This window comes from Pyxicephalus adspersus, chromosome 8 (genome assembly GCF_032062135.1).
Source record: "Pyxicephalus adspersus chromosome 8, UCB_Pads_2.0, whole genome shotgun sequence".
Classification (NCBI taxonomy): Eukaryota; Metazoa; Chordata; class Amphibia; order Anura; family Pyxicephalidae; genus Pyxicephalus; species Pyxicephalus adspersus.
Window position 1 is genome coordinate 40855628 of NC_092865.1, and position 16463 is coordinate 40872090.

Below are 16463 nucleotides of genomic sequence, written 5' to 3' on the forward strand. Positions count from 1 at the left end.
CTTCTGGAGCAAGCTGTGCATTGATATGCAAAAAGAAACAACTGCAGAGTTTGTCTTGGTCATTAAAGACTTACAAGGTGGTACAGATCAGCTTAGCTCCTATGATCACCCGCAACCTCAGCTGTGTTTAGCAAAAGATTTTTTCTGTAAGTCGTGCGAACCACCCCCCTCCCCCCATCAAGCCTCCGTCCTGCACACGAGCAAGCAGGAAAGCCCTGTTCGTATCTGGGAGTTGTGCGTATGTTGGTTGTCTTTAACTCGGGGACTACCTCTATTTAATGTTGATAATGCCAGAGTCCATAGGATAGGGTATGTAGGTTGGGTAGACAGAAGTATGGTGTTGACAGAAAAATTATCTCTAGAGGAAGTTGGCAAAAAATACATCTACCATACCATAAACCATGAATGGTCCCCTGCTGGGACCTGTCAGCGTTTTCACGCTCTTTACATCCTCTTTTTTACTATGCACTTTTTGTGACCCTGAACTAGCTGCAGCTTAGTAATGCCTTGCTTAATCTCTACCTTTACAAATCATTGGCCTTACTATGCCGACCAACAACTCGGCCAATCGGTCAGACTAAATAGATGAAACAACAGTTTGGGTATCTAAATAGTGTTGGGAAAAAGAGCAAATCAAATCAACAATGATTGACACTTGCTCCATTCCATATCTCTTCTTTATATATCTCCCTTATACATGCCTTAACCTCTCTCTCCATTGTTCCAAATTTTTTACATTATATAAAAGGGGGGCTAACCAGCCGTGCCTTGTGTCAAGTCAGCACCGGAAAGAAGCAGGAAGACGGGACGGTGCGACAGGTCTAGGATCACAGAGCTATCAACAACTTCCCACCATAAAGGTAGGTATAATCTTTTTAAATTCCTCTAAATGGGCAAAGAACAGATTTTCTTTAAATGTGCTTAAAGACATTTTTATATGAAGGAAAATGAAATGCCTTGCACCAAAGCAATAGGTCAATGCATTTTAAAAATACTGTTACAAAGTATTTATATATAATAAATAGCTGGTTGCAGGCTACCTTCACATAGAAGTCACTGATCCCAATACAATGATATCATCGTCTACCAGTCTTGATGATTTTGGCTGGATCTGGTTATGTTCCCTCTTCCTCAATTCTAGGAATTCCAAAAAAATTGGGTAAAGCAAGCAAAACTGTTTATGTGACAAGAATTCTTCTCCTACTTATAACAGCTTTAAAGAATTCTGAGCCAGGTATTTAGATAAATTAGTTGTATATTTGTGGCAAAACAAATATTTTTCTAAAAAAAATAAAGAAATAAATTCAGAACCCAAAATACAAGTTTGTTATCTTTATTTTACAAAACTTCTTCTATTCATATTACACCTTTCATGAGCATTGTATGGTGGTCACAGACATGCACCTGCCAAGAAGGTTAGGTGGTACCTCTATTTTTTTATTTGTTGCCTAACGAGAAGAACATATTAATAGGGCAATTTTATCAACTGAATCTTTTTAATAAGGTACTACATATACTTTGAAAGTCTAGTCTTGAGCTCCTGAGAGCCTTTAGTTCCCTTTCCTATAAACAAGGATGGAAAGTCTTAACTTCATGTTTTTGTAGGTGACAACTTCATCATACTCAGAATTATTCATTATGGAAAAGCAGTGCCTACATGTATAGTGCAGAAACACCTAGTAAACTTACATTTTGCATTTTACTTATCTGGGATTTGCATTTCTTTCCCAACAGTGCTTTTTATATTGTGCTTAGTGTCTAATACCTGGTACCTAGTCTAATGAATTAAGGCTAATAATAGTCTATATTATATATTGTAGACTGTAATAATAGCCTAATGCAATAAAAATAGGTATTTTTGGTACCTGCTTGACATGTAACATCTTCATATGGCTCAAAGTCAGCAGCGTCTTGTGCAAATGTTACCTATTCTGAATAAAATATATATACAGTGGTACCTCAGTATAAGTCTGCTTTGGAATAAGTCCAACTTGGTATAAGTTCTGTTTGGACATGAAAAATTTTGCTTGGTATAAAACCTTTGTTTGGAAAAAGGCTTTTGTGCTAGAACTTGTATGGGTCAAAATGAGTCATAACACCGCTACCCTTATTTACCTCTCTCGAGACAAATCCACGACTGCTAACGAGTGTCAGTACGCCAGTTATTACCATTCAGTGAACAACCCGCGCTAAAACTCTCTGTGAATTACATAACATCTCCTCCTCCTCTCTTCTCAGCGCCGTCCTAGTAGGCACTTGACTCTTCTCAGCAAGGTAAAGGGAGGGTAAATTTTCATTTACTTCATCTAATTGCTTTTGTATTGATGTATTTTAGTATTAAGCAGTGTTTAAATTATTTTATACAGCCCCATCAATGTATAATATACCAATAACAATAGGATTTTTTCATTGGAACGGATTAATCATTTTCCTTTTATTTCTTATGGGAAAAATTTGTTTGGTATAAGTTCTGTTTGGTATAAGTCCAAGGATCTGGAACGGATTAAGGACTTATACCAAGGCACCACTGTATATCGTTTGTGTTCCATTAAGAAAATTTCTCTTCACTTCCTCTCACCGAGATGCAACAGGAAGCAAGAAAAAAAATCCTGTTTAAAAAAAGAAATTCCTTCTCGTCTCTTGAACAAATGTACCAAAAGAAACATTTTCCTTGTATTGTATCTAGTAATTACTGTTTTTTGGATTTCTTCTTACCTTCTGTTCCAGTGACATTGTTCATCAAGACATGGAGGCAAATGTTCCTAGCAGGTAAACAGGCAGCAATAAATGTAATTTTTTTATACTTTTGTGTGAAAATAACTATAAAGTTGACTCTGAGTTTAAACTAGCTCTGTATACAATAATTATGTATCGTAGTACAGGGAACCCTATTGTAGGTTCCGGATTTCTTGGGTATCGGGCACACAATGAAGCATGCTGAGCTTCTGTTTACATAAAGCCCTAACTGTACAGTTATATCGATTTCATGAGAATCTGTAACACTTACTGTGTGGATATGTACTTCAGTTATATAATCATTCAAAAAGCAAATTTCTTTTTGAATACCAAAACAAGAGCAGATGATTTAGGTTAACAGGAATTTGCTTTTCATATTCTTGTGTATATGCATATGTGAAGGTCCCTAACTTCTAGAAAATCAATAGGTAATGGCATTCAACATTGCTCAGATGGTACTAAGGGCCCCAAAGTGTTCTACGTCAAACATGTCATGCAATCTCGTGCTTGTGCAGGGCAAGTTCTGGTGATGTGAAGAAGAATCCACAGGAAAGAAGATGGCGATGCCGGACAGAACAGAAAATGCCAGAAAGAAGAGGGAAGCCGGGACTCGCTGGGCTCAGGTTGTGGATACATTGAGGGCTTTTTACCGGCAAAGGTAAGTGAAAGTTCCACTTTCCTTAGTAATAAAAATCTTAAAGATGGGCATGTAAAAAATCTGTTGGCTAATGTTAGTGATATGAACTAACATTACTGTGTGCTGGGCAGGTTTCCATGATATAAGTGCCACAGATGAAGAAGGTTCATCTTGCAGATTCAGCCGGCATTTATACAGAATATATTTAGCCCACATATAGTCGAAATATTATGCATAATTGATTATGGAATTTGGTTCAAATTAAAGCTTGTCAGTGGAAACTAATGCAAACCCCAAAAATGTGGTAATGAGGAAAATATATAAAGGATATTGCTCTTTTTTCTTTTTTTTTTTTTAAAGAAAGTTTTTTTAGATCTGAATTTGAATTGGAATTGGAATTGTAGAGCTCTAAACCTATTTACAGTCAATCAAGGTGATAAAATGCTTGTGAACAATATATATTTTACCACTTAGCCAGTTACCTGTCCAAATTAAATATTAATGGAGTAATCTAAATATCACATTCCATTGCTGTACATTTATAAATACTAGTTAGATAGGGAGTGCCAAGGTGTTTTCTGACATTTGAAAAACAGATAATGTACAATCACCCTATAAAAAGATGTGTGGAAACAAATTGATTCTGTCACCAAAACAAACTATAGGGGTGAAAAGTTTATATTGTCCTTGATACACCAAGATACAATCAACACAAGATGTTATTTCTAGGCTAAGTGCTCTCATGCATGTTACTAAATGAGCTAGTGTGATGGCTCCTATAACAGTGACCCAGTCACTGGATATAAAGTAAGTGTCACTGCTGAACCTCTTACCCCTGTTGCTAAGTGCCAACATTCAATGTGTACCTGCTTTGAAGCCGATAGATGCAATTACACACGGCTAGGAAAGATGAACTGCAACTTCTGTGTTGTATGCCGAAGGAATTCTTACTAAATTGTCCCCATTAGGCAAACGTCTACCGCAATTTAAATTTATAAGTATTGGCTTCCCCTCAAAATTGATCTTAGACGACATGAATGACAGATTACTCTGGTAGGGACATTAGATTGTAAACTCCTTTGAGGGGCAGTTAGTGATACGACTATCAACTTTGTACAGCGCTGCCTAATATGATGGCACTATTTAAATACTGTGTAATAATAATAATAAAAGTAAAAGTGACATTTTCTGAGTAGTGCATAAAAGCAGACACCCCAATTTTTCTGCTATGAATGCAATTGTTTGTATTTTAGAAAATGTTCCTCTGTTGCACTCTCTGATTTAGTTTAACTTTGTGGTTAGGCTGGATTTTATCTGGCTTCATTGGACTGTGGTTTTTGTGGTTGGACTGGACTGTATATGGCTGAACATTGTTAGCTGGCATACCGCTATCCAGTAAGATTAGGTCTTTTGATGGTAATTGCCAATTGTTGAAATTTGGTCTAGTAATAGCATCTTTATTGTCTACTCTTAGCAAACATAATATTTTGAAATTTGAAATGGTGCACTGCTTCACTTTTAACATGGGTACAAAGATCATGGAGAACAAAAATATTTGTATTATTTTTATCAATCTTTAAAAAAATTATTTTTTGTACTTTTTTCAACATATATGTGTAATTTTATTGCTGGTAATAAGGTAGCTCTGATCTCCATATTATATTGCAAACAATCTTGCATGTTAGGGGTTATCTAGGAAATAGTAAAAGCTGCATCAGACGCCCATCCTATTTAGCATAAAGGTCTTCTTTGAAGTAGAAGCAATACAGCTGTCTTGGGGACTAAACCACCCTGCTCTACAAACTCCGGGTCAAAGGATGTAGATCTGTACATTAGAGGCAGGGTGTCTACTTTTTTGTTAAAAAAAAAAAAACAGAGAGCTTCTTTATTGCTCATCATGTGCCAAGTTGGGAAATAAAGTGTTTTTTATATACATGGCTAAACTACTAGAGTACCAGTGATCTGCCTGAGGAAGGTAAAGACATCAATGTTTAATATGCTTGGAAGAAATCAACAATGGTGAACTTTATCTTTTGATCTTCTGGAACTTGGATGGTAAAAGAAACTGTGAGAGGTGATACCAACTTAATCTCAATCTCCTAAAGTGATGCTTTCCTATTTACCTGGAAGTTTTTCTGAGGCACTTATTGTTATATTATAACATCTTTAAAAGTACAAAATATATTGCAGCCAATTGTGCTTGCAGGGGATTATTGGTAAAACATGCAGTAGAGACATTCTGCCATGTTCAATTGGCAGAAAATGTACAAATATAGTTTTGTTATGTAATGTTTTTCAGTTTTATGTGAAAGGTGCTGTTAGATTAACTTTTCAAAACCTAATGTACTTGATCGTACAATATTTATAGTTAGTAAAACATATTAAGAATGTTATGTCTTTGTATATTGATGCATTTTGTACATTCTCTTAATAATAATATTTCTTAATATGATTGCAACAAAATCATCAATTTAAACCAGCAGGCAAGGACTGAGCAATGGTAATTTCTAGTTAATAATAGTTAATGATCAGTGCATGATCACATGACTACAGACAATTAGACATGACAAATGTCCTTGTGGTTCTCTTAGAACAAGATATTATTGTCAAAGTAACAGACATATGGCCGTAGGGAGGAAAGGAAGAATTTCAAGGCAAAAAGGGGGGAAGCGGACGTTAGTTTACTGATAAGAAGAGTACAACTAGTTTCAACATCATTCACCAATGACCAATCACCGGACCGGAAAAAGGAGTGTGTATACCTAATTTCTCTTACACCAAGTAATGAAACACACTAAAACACAATCCAGTACTGTACAGTGCCATTTACCCCCAGTTCTATATAATAAAATGTTTTCACTTGATAGCTGGAAACAAAAAGAGAACAATTACCTGCATCTGCGTCCCCGGCGTGTGAATGTTGGGGACACAAGGCCAGGGGAAGCAATTGCCGGCCGGGCATCTGCTCTGCCAGTGTGTGGTTAGGAGGTGGGAGTGTGCGGCTGGGAGGCAGGACCAGGCGGGAAATTTAAAATACTATTTTTATATGCACTGCTTTTACATTTAAATATACTTAGTATTCATACTGCCAGGGAGGTTAAATGATTTTTAGGAAATCCATTCCAGGTTTGCTTGATCACCCAGATTTTTCTATCGTAGATTATCTTCTCTGGTATTGGAGAGCGTTAAAAAATCAGGCCCCTTGGGTAAACATAATAATTAATAAAAAGACAAGAATAGACAGAAAATAAACAATATTCACAAGGTTTGTAAGCCTGGTACTGAAAAAGGTTTCAGGGCCCGGACATACTTGAGCACTGCAGTAGTCACTTTCAATGGGCTGTGAACACAACACACCCAGAAACCGCCCGCTATGTTTTATGTTACAACTATGAGAACCTGGTACTTTTGAATTTATCACATTTAGCAAAAGATGGACTTCTATAGTCAAAAAAGGGTCATTCAAATAATGAGCTCTGTGTGTTTTGTTCCTAAACCAAACCACTACCTAGTCATTTACTGAAAACTTTGGTTTGTCTTAGTTTCCACTCAGGTTTTTGACCCAAGATTAGTTTCAGATTATGGAATTTATTCCAGTTTGTCCTCTATGATAATAATTCCATGAAAATTCTAGGAAACCAAAAACTTTGTTGAGTTGCTTTATTGGTCAAAAGAGCACTTTTCTCAATTGTTAGGCATGCTTACCAGAATTCAGAGATTTGTGTCTTTATAGTATTCAGCTTGTTTTGTTTTAATTTTTATTTTATAGGTAATATTACTAGTTTTAGACTCCCTCCAAAAGGTTTTTTATGTTTGCCAAACTAACCTACCTGTGAAGAAAATCTGCTATGTTATTGGTTTGCGGTTGCAGTTTAGGTTCTCTCCCTTATGTTGAAAGCATTTGGTACTTTACATCAGCTAATATATTTATTCTGCTTATTTGTGCATAGTTTTATATAAAATCAATGTAAGTAGTAAAACATTTTTTTGTAAAAGACATATTTTCTCTTGTCAGTGCAATTTTCTTTATGTGATGAAAGTGTACTTTATTACAGGTTCGGGGAGCAGAAAATGTTTTCTTTGTTACAGCTATGATACAATGAAGAGGATAGAAAAAAGGAAAGGCTTTTGTGGCAAAGAATAACTATTACAACTTTTATTTTAATGTTTCTTACTACTTGTAACTCTATTTTACATATCCATTGATGTATTGTTGTACCTTATAACTATTTGAACACATTGTTCACCACAATACTGGTTATACTTTACAATTTACCGAATCTGTAAACAGCTATACTAGTAATAAAATCTAACATTTGTGTATATGATGTGTTACCAGTGTGAATTTCCACATCCCCTGAGGAAGCCAATTAGTGTGAAACGCGTCGGGAAGGATATTGATCTTAATGATACTACTGTAATGTATGACACTTGAACATGGGTCTCATGTTGCATTTGAAATAAGCCCAACCAAAATAGTAGTGTAGTCCCAGAAACTATCATTCTGAAGTTTTAGAAAACGGAAATTCTCCTACCAATCCCACACCCCTCCTTCCCTGTAACCCATCTTGTGGGATCATTGTTGTTTAAGAAAGAAATAATCACCTTTATCCACTGCTTAGGTTCTTTGACAGCATCAGTTGGAGCTGACGAACGATGCCTCTTAAGCTTTCTCTGCACTGTCCTTGGCTTAATCCTGCACCTGTTGCAAATCTGCTTCTATTATCACCCTTGGGACGCCCCCCTCTCCTCTCTGCTTATCCCCACCAGGGATCCACAACCTCAAAGGTAAAGCAGAATTCTAGGTTGAAGTCTTTCACAGAGAACCTGACATGCAGCCCTACTAAGACGCTCCTACTAACCAGGCCGCAGCTGCTTTCCCACAGGAGTTTCAAAAGAAAGCAGCATATGATCATTTTGTTTAACATGTTTAACCCTATGCCCCATAAGCCCTAATAATCCACTTCTATGAACATGAGTACCTATGTAAATAAATCAGAAACATCATGTGGAATCATTGTGGTGGTGCAGTATGGCTTTGATATCATTATCTAATGGGTATGATGAGGCCGTAGAACAACTTGGAGGAGAATAAGCTCTTGTAGAGCAAACCTACGTTCAGCGGCTGATGAAAATATCACAGCCCAAGCAACTTTGTTTGCACTTTTTTAGGAACTAGTAGTGCTTGATATTCCACTAGAGCGCCTTGAATTTTGGAGTGTGTTCTTTGCTCTTGTATTGAGACAGTCATCGTCCTATCTTCATTATCATTAAATTATTTTTTTCACAGATTTGAGGAAGGGCTTCTGCAATCCACTGGAGAGAAATCTATGCTTATAGGCCATGTCTATTAGTTGTTCACAGATAATGCATCTAAAGCTACGTACACACTTCCAATTATTATCGTTGGAAAACGAACGACGAACGATCCTCCACGATATCTACGAACGATCGTATAGCACCGATCCTGCACATAGAGTAATACTGCTAATCAGGGGGCACTGAAGCCTATCTTGGATAATCTGATCTATCACTGTACACCCTATTGATGTGTTTACCTTCCCACTTAATTTTTTTGTTACAGGGGCTATCAATATGCCTGCATCTCTCAAGATGATGCTTCTAACAAGACTAACCAAACTGAGCCTCATTCTTTTCATGGAACCTGACTCCCTGTACATTCTCCAAATCATCTTTGGATCGTCTACTTCAGACATGTTGTCTGACTTTATGACCTCCTGCAACGTCCTCCTCCTGCGTTTCCACCGCATGTCTGCTCTCATCTGGCTTACAGTTTCCATTTCAATACTGAAATTTTATATGGTTTTTATATACCTTTTTACTTGTGAACAGTCCTTTGTACACTTTGCCACGTGGGGGGAAATCAAAGTTAGGTTGCATCACTACTCAGATTTTTTACTTTCCACTTCAGTTATGTTCTTGTTTTGTGTATGGAGCATCTCTAACTGACCTTCATTTGTAGAGTCTATCCTTCAGGATATTTTATCCATTAATCTATTATGTCCTATACATATATACCTTTATTATTATTAATATTACTATTAATAATAAACAGTATTTATATAGCTCTAACAACTTATGCAGCACTGTATATTAAACCGTGAGAGCAAATGACAAACAGATACAAACAAAGACACAGGTGGAATTTATAATGATTTATAATCTAAGAGGACTTTAGAGACATTGTTTCTCCCTTAGTAGAAAATTCATTGGCTTCAGCTAGATGTCCCTGAGGACACAGGGTCTGATTGTTCTAGTATCCAAGTTTGTTATACCATACCAAGTAGTATCCAAGTTTGTTATACCATAAAGTTTGTCATGGTTTCTATTACTCCTTACTTTGTTCTATTGTTCTATTATTCCCCCGGCTCTCCATTTCACTTGCACACCCCTGTACCATTTTCGCTCAATCATATACTTATTTTAATAACATGTAAAGTATTAAGGTTATATTATATTTAACTTACTAGCTAGCTGCCCAGGATGGTGAGTCATTGCCACACAGAATTCTCCTCACATCTATACCTTCCCAAGCTTTTATCAATGATCAAAGTTATGATTTTTCTAAAGGGTTGATGTCTAGGGCCTCTAGGCTTACCCACAAAGGCCCCCTATATTGACACCTGTAGATTAACTTAGAATAATAAAAGAATAAATAATAAGTTGGGCTGCCTGATAATTTTTACCAAGACAAGGAACTCCTGTCTGATTGTCTAGGCAGGGAAGATTTCATTGTAGTTGGGGTGGTCTCCAAGTGAGTGTTCATCAGGTAGAGCTCCCCTCCCCCTCACCTTTGCCTGTCCAGCCCTCCCTTTGTTTTTTTCTCCTTTTTTGACATTTTCTTTTTCTTTTTATAAAACGGGGAATCTGACATTCCCTCATTCATTCAAACACATGGACCTGGAAGATGCCCACAAGGGAATGTTTGAGGGAATGTCTGATTCCCTGTTTTATAAATACCCTTAGTGTTCCTCATCTCCTTTGCTTTATGTTTTTCCTTTTTGGTATTTGGTATGATTTAATTTTTTTGCTGCTAAGGAACTGGACATTCCGTTGGATTTATTGTTCTGCTAACCTACAAAGCTCATACCTTGATTTTTTACATTTGCCTTTGTATATTACTCATATTCATTTTTTAACGTCAGCCTCCAATCCTCGGTTACTGACGCCCTTTTGGAATTCCTTTGGTCTACGGCTTGTAAACACTACTGGGGAACTCCCTTGTCTGTTATAAATTATTATTCATGCTTAGAGGTTATGTATGTGCTTCCAGTTATTGACTGTTGAGTGTTCTACTCCGTTTCTGTTTAACATTGTATCTGAAATGTTGTCTTTTTTTTGTTTTATTAAAACTCTTAATAAAGCTATTCAGTAGACAAAGAGTACAAAAACTTTATGAAAAAACAATAATAAAACATTATTTTTGATTATGCTAGGGTACAAACTACCTCTAATTGTACCTTTAGATCAGGCATGTTCAAAGTCCGGCCCGGGAGCCAATTGCGGCCTGTGTTCAGATTTCCACCGGCCCACAGCCTCTGTCATCACAGGGAATCCCCTACATCATTATAGTGGGTCTGTGCTGTGTGGGACCCACACGGACCACGCCCACTGATTCCAAGAACCTGCCCACACTGGCATCGGACTCCGTGGGAATCCCTCACGTCACCTTGGTGGGTGTGTGCTGTGCGGGACCCGCGCAGACCACGCCCACACTAACCCTGGTTAGTGGTAGGCCCCCACACATTTTCACCTCACCAAATCTGGCCCTCTTTTGGGACACCCCTGCTTTAGATGATCATAATACACAGATTCCAAAAGCAAAGGCAGGACATTTATAGGACTGAAGTTATATTTTGATTAGCAATGAGACACATTACATAAGCCTGTTACTAATTGTGAATTCTCCCACATTTGTGTTTATTACAGCCACATGTACATGATTGTACCACATTTGAAAGTGCGCTCAACAAGAAATCAACAATAAAATCATAAAAAGAGAAAATTATTAATTAATTAATAGCATAGAAATAATAGGGTATTGATAAAATAAAATAACACATGGGTTAGCACATGGGTAGGGAAAACACTGCAGAGGCTGTGAAGGCTGAATAATAAGCACCAATAGAGCTGCATGCAGTCCCTAGGCCAAAGAATGGGCACCATGGGCACAAGAAAATGCTTCGTTTATTGTTGCTTCCTTGAAATACATATTTCATGTAATCTTGTAGTAAAATTGCAATTTTGCAGTGGAAACCCAAACAAAAACATATATAAAGATTTATAATTCACGCAGTCCATGTAGATTGCTTCTAAACGTAAAGCATTTATGGACACTTGTAACAGGTGCACTTACACTGACAACTAATATAAAGGGCCATTTGTTTATCATTTTAGATAGAATGGGGAAAAGTTACAACTTGTTGGAATCTGTCAGACTCTATGGGGCTTCATTAGAGACAATAACATTTCCTTCCTCTAATGGTTAGACTACCTTATTACAATAAGTGGGGGATTATCTACACTAGGGAAACCGATAACATTGAAAAACTAACAAGGATTCTATCATTTGAGCACTTAACTTTAGGAAACTGCATTCTATGCCTGTGTTGCTGTTAAAGGGGTTTTCACTTCCGGTCTTGGCAAGACAACCTTTTTAATAGAGAGCTAGTAAAAAAATCTCTCCAATTGGCCTCTAACTGCAGAAATAACTGCTAAATTTGGATTTTTGCTTTTTGAATAGCCATGAAGCTTTTGCTTTTTGAATAGTAAAATGAAGAAGCAGAACAACAACATTAGAACTCCAAGACCTGGTTGCTGCTAGCCAGAGGGGTGACTTACTATGAACCGCTTGTAATCTACATAAGGAGAATAGGATGTAGTACAAAAGGCCTGATACATGAGAGTATACGATCAAGCTGGTGGAATATGATTTAAGTGTGAACTTTTCCTAAACTCTGTGAATACTATGAAATAATGCTTTTTGGGGAAAGTGATGTAAAAAATTCAAGTGCTTTGAGTTCCCACCATATACCAAATTATAACGTTAACATAAAAAAGTTTTACAGGAATCAAGATATAATATACAATTAACAAACTATCTGATGGATATGGGAAAATGGTCATACAAGGTAGGCAAGATAACTTAAAAATATATGAAAAAAATCCTAGGTAATAGTGAGTGGTAAACTAAAATACCTGATGTAGGTATTGTGAAGAACAAAAATGTACTTATTGGAATCAGTGATGGGGTCTTCTTCAGGAAAATAATTGATAAAAACAGATGATTTTTGAAAATTTAGCTTTTAATTGTCCTATACACTTTGTTAAATGTACATGCTAGTTAGGGAACCCTGTGGTAGACCTATTATATCTAGACAGTATTCCCTATTAAAAAGATAAGCAAATACACCAGAAGGATTTTACTATCTTTGTATTGGCAATGCCTCTATATGTAAAGGATACATCACACTTATTGACCTTCCTGAATAAGATTATAGTCCCTAGAGACACTCTGCTATTTCTCATTCTTAATATAGAAGTATTACATTCCTCTGTCCGACACAAATTGGGTTTGAGGGTGATTCAAAAGGTTCTGGGCATAGGGCCATTAGACACAAATCAATAAAAATGTGGTTACTGTGGCATTATTAGGCGTTCTTTGACAAGACAATCCTATTTTTGGTCAAGCCCAAGGAACCGCAATACACACTAAACTGTTCAGCATATGAAAATGTGTATTTGAGTAAATGGGAGTAACAGTTCTTTGGGGATGTTTGTTAGTCCATGTACTTGTCCCACATATTAGGTCTAGGTACTGTGAGCATGGCAGTTGCGTGGCCCAACATGATGCTGTCAATAGTGCTGTTGACAATAACTCTATAGCTTGGATCTAACATAAAGGAAAGTTGTGTAGCCTGAAATTTGCAGGGTGCAGCAAGGTGGGGCCGGAAAGACCAATCAGGTTCTGACACTGTGCCCCTAAAGATTTTCATTGGCCATTATCAATTCACAAGTTTGTATTCATACTGAAAGTCAATTGGGCATTCAGAAAAGACCCCTAAAGATATTTGATGCTTAATGTAAGAGTAGCCCTATTAGATCTGTTTAATTATCAAGGATTAAGTCTCTGTGGGAACCCATATTTGTAAACATGTTTCTGCTTATTTGCTGTATGTGGTAGAATGCCAATCACCCAATAATGAAAGCTACTTTTAGTTCTTCATATAATGTTCTTAATGAGATGTGAAAGGCTATCAATTGACTGCCAGGGCCCAAACGAAGTCACTGGCAGCACTAATAATTAATAACATACAAGCCACATCTTGCTTTAGCTATGCTCTGGGTGGTGGGTAGTAACAGAGTTGGGAAGGCAAGAGGTGCTGGCACCAGTGTTCATTGTGTTAATGTTACATTGTACCTGTAAAGGTTAAGTGTCCCACGGTCAACACTATATTCTGCCTATTGGCTAACATTTTGGTAGACTGCAGGCGAAGCACACAAATCAGTGTAACCAAAAGTAGAAAATACTACTGGTTGCTGGTAGGTCAACATGTATATGCCAGACATGAAATTATTTTAATTAAGTTTAAAAACATTATTATATAACACTATAAATTATATATTGATAAATACTCTAAAAACCAGCACATTCAATTTGTAGTAGGCCCCTTCACTATATCAATCAACTATGAACAAAACAAAGAAACATTTCCAAAACTGATAAGTAACACAGTTTGCCTACAGAACTGAAGAAACATGTCTTCCCAGCTAGCAGAACTACATATAACATAGGATGCTTTATAGGTAATTATTAATAAGTATATTGCATTCATAAAAAATAAATCAAATCTAAAGTTTGATTAAAGGTACAACAGCCTTCACAATAATAACATACCTGACAACTCTAATATTTGCAATCTTAGTTATCACACAGTTATTATTATTACTATTATTATTTTGTCTTTCTTTCCTCTTAGTTAACAATGGCATTGATTTACCTTATTCAACTGCTCACCTGTGAAGTAAATATCACTTTCCATTACCCACTTAAGGAGATCCTTCAAAGGGCAGTAACAGTCCCAGGGGTTTGAGCTAAGGCCTAGTGTGCGTAGACTGGGCAATTCACTGACTGTAGTCACATCCAGATACGTCAATGCTGTGCGACTAAGATCTAACTGTCGAAGGCCTGTATTGTTGGCAAAGGCATCCTTCTCAATCTCCTCCAAGTTAGGGTTGTCAGATAACTTCAAAACAACTAAACTTGTCAAAAGATAGAAAGTGGCAGAAGTAATCTTGGTGATATTATTGTGACTCAAGTCCAGATAGACCAATGGCATAGCAATGAAGGTGGCTTCCAGGGAATTTCCCAGAATATTGTGGCTGCAGTCCAGGTAGACCAGGTCAATTAGAAGATTTAGATCCACTGATGGCAGATACGTTAGGTTATTATGAGTTAGGATTAGCTGTCTGGTATCCATTGGGATTCCAGAAGGGAATTCTTCAAGCTGTCTGTCAGTGCAGTTCACTAACAGGTGTTCACATGAGCACTCCTTTGGACAGCATAGGCTAAGCTCTAGAAAACTAAAAACTACACTACAAAGTAAAAAACTCCTGGCATCCCAGAGAAAATAATGCCTTGGATTATCCATGACATTGAAGTGTCCTGTAGGTTTTCTGCAGAGAAGGGTTACAATCAGAGCAAGGCCTGGACCTATTTGTACAATGTCTTTTTGCAGCAGATGATAATAAGGCAGCAGTCATGTCAAGCAACATGCACATTTCCCTTACCATGTATACTGATGTCTACTGTAACAATTCTTGGCTTATTCAGAGGCTCACGTTGCTCTCATTCTTCAAGTCTCATTGACAGTCTATTTTCACTGCCTGGCTGTGAAAGTGCTGCTGCTTACACAAAGCCACTTTGAACTTGAAAGTGAGGAGGACAGTTAAATAGCTGGCTCGGACACACAAGAGGACACATCTCAATCAGTCACACCGGTTGCCAGTCGACACCTTCATGACGTAAGCAGCTAATCAAAGGAAGCTATGCTTTTGCTGAAGCAGAACAGTCAGACATTGCCGAATACTTGGGGAAGCACCACATTCTCTACTCAGCTTTTGCAAGATCACAATACTTCATTTTTAGTAGTAAATATCTTTTTTTATGTCTTATTTGTCATGTAGGATACAAGGATAGGTCTACTATTGGCATGTTTTTAAATATTTTTTTTTTTGCTTGTTTCTATGTGTTATGACTTTATGTATTTAATGTATATAATATGTTCTTTTTGTTTTGCAAAACATTTACAAAATATCCATTTTCTTTTTTTAACATTCACATTTTTTTAAAGACTAAATTAATTTTCCTGATACGTAAGTATACATCTTTGAAAACAGAGATAGAATAGATAGACACATAAAGCTTCCGTAGCTTGGTTTATCTGGTTCATTTGCCTTCTTAATATTAAGATATTTGTGGGTGAGATTAGGAAATACAACAATCATAATTTAGTGTACGCATGGCATTGGGTAGCATGGGGTAGAAAGATATCTGAATAGACCTCTTTGGGTTAAACATAACATTTCATTGAAAAAAATGAAGGCTCCTTCACTGAGAAGACTGAATCAAATTAAAATGTTGAAGAATAAAAACTGGATATACTGTTCCACGCAAAGAGGGGATTCAAGTTTTTGCAGTGTTTCACATAAAAATTCTTTAATGTAATTCTAGGTTGATGATATGTGTATCAGCACCCCCACCCCAGGTTCAAATATAAGTTATAAGGGGAAATCATAGGCTTCAAAAGTTGCAAAGTCAAAAAAACAAGTTTATTTGCTACAGTTGGCAACAGACATCATCATAGGGATTAATAAATCTGCTTAGGCTGGACTCACAGAATCACAAACAGTTTATGCGATCCTGTATGGTGGCAAGTTGGCAAAGGTTTCAACAAAAGTTTGCAATTTAGGAATTTTGCAAATCCTGGTTATTCACAGTGAATACATGGTAAATGTGAACCTCATCCCTAATATTGTCCCTAATTCATATCAGGACATATACAATATT

At 36.8% G+C, this 16463-nt stretch overlaps 1 protein-coding gene across 1 annotated transcript in view; it reads right to left on the reverse strand.

The window, feature by feature from the left end:
- Positions 1–15310, reverse strand: part of LRRC52 (leucine rich repeat containing 52) — a 31150-nt gene extending 15840 nt beyond the window's left edge. Inside the window, exon 1 of the mRNA XM_072419225.1 lies at positions 14412–15310. Coding sequence (XP_072275326.1) covers positions 14412–15045 — 634 coding nt within the window. The 5' untranslated portion in view covers positions 15046–15310. The remainder of the gene's footprint in view (positions 1–14411) is intronic.
- Between the last annotated feature and the right edge of the window lie 1153 nt (positions 15311–16463).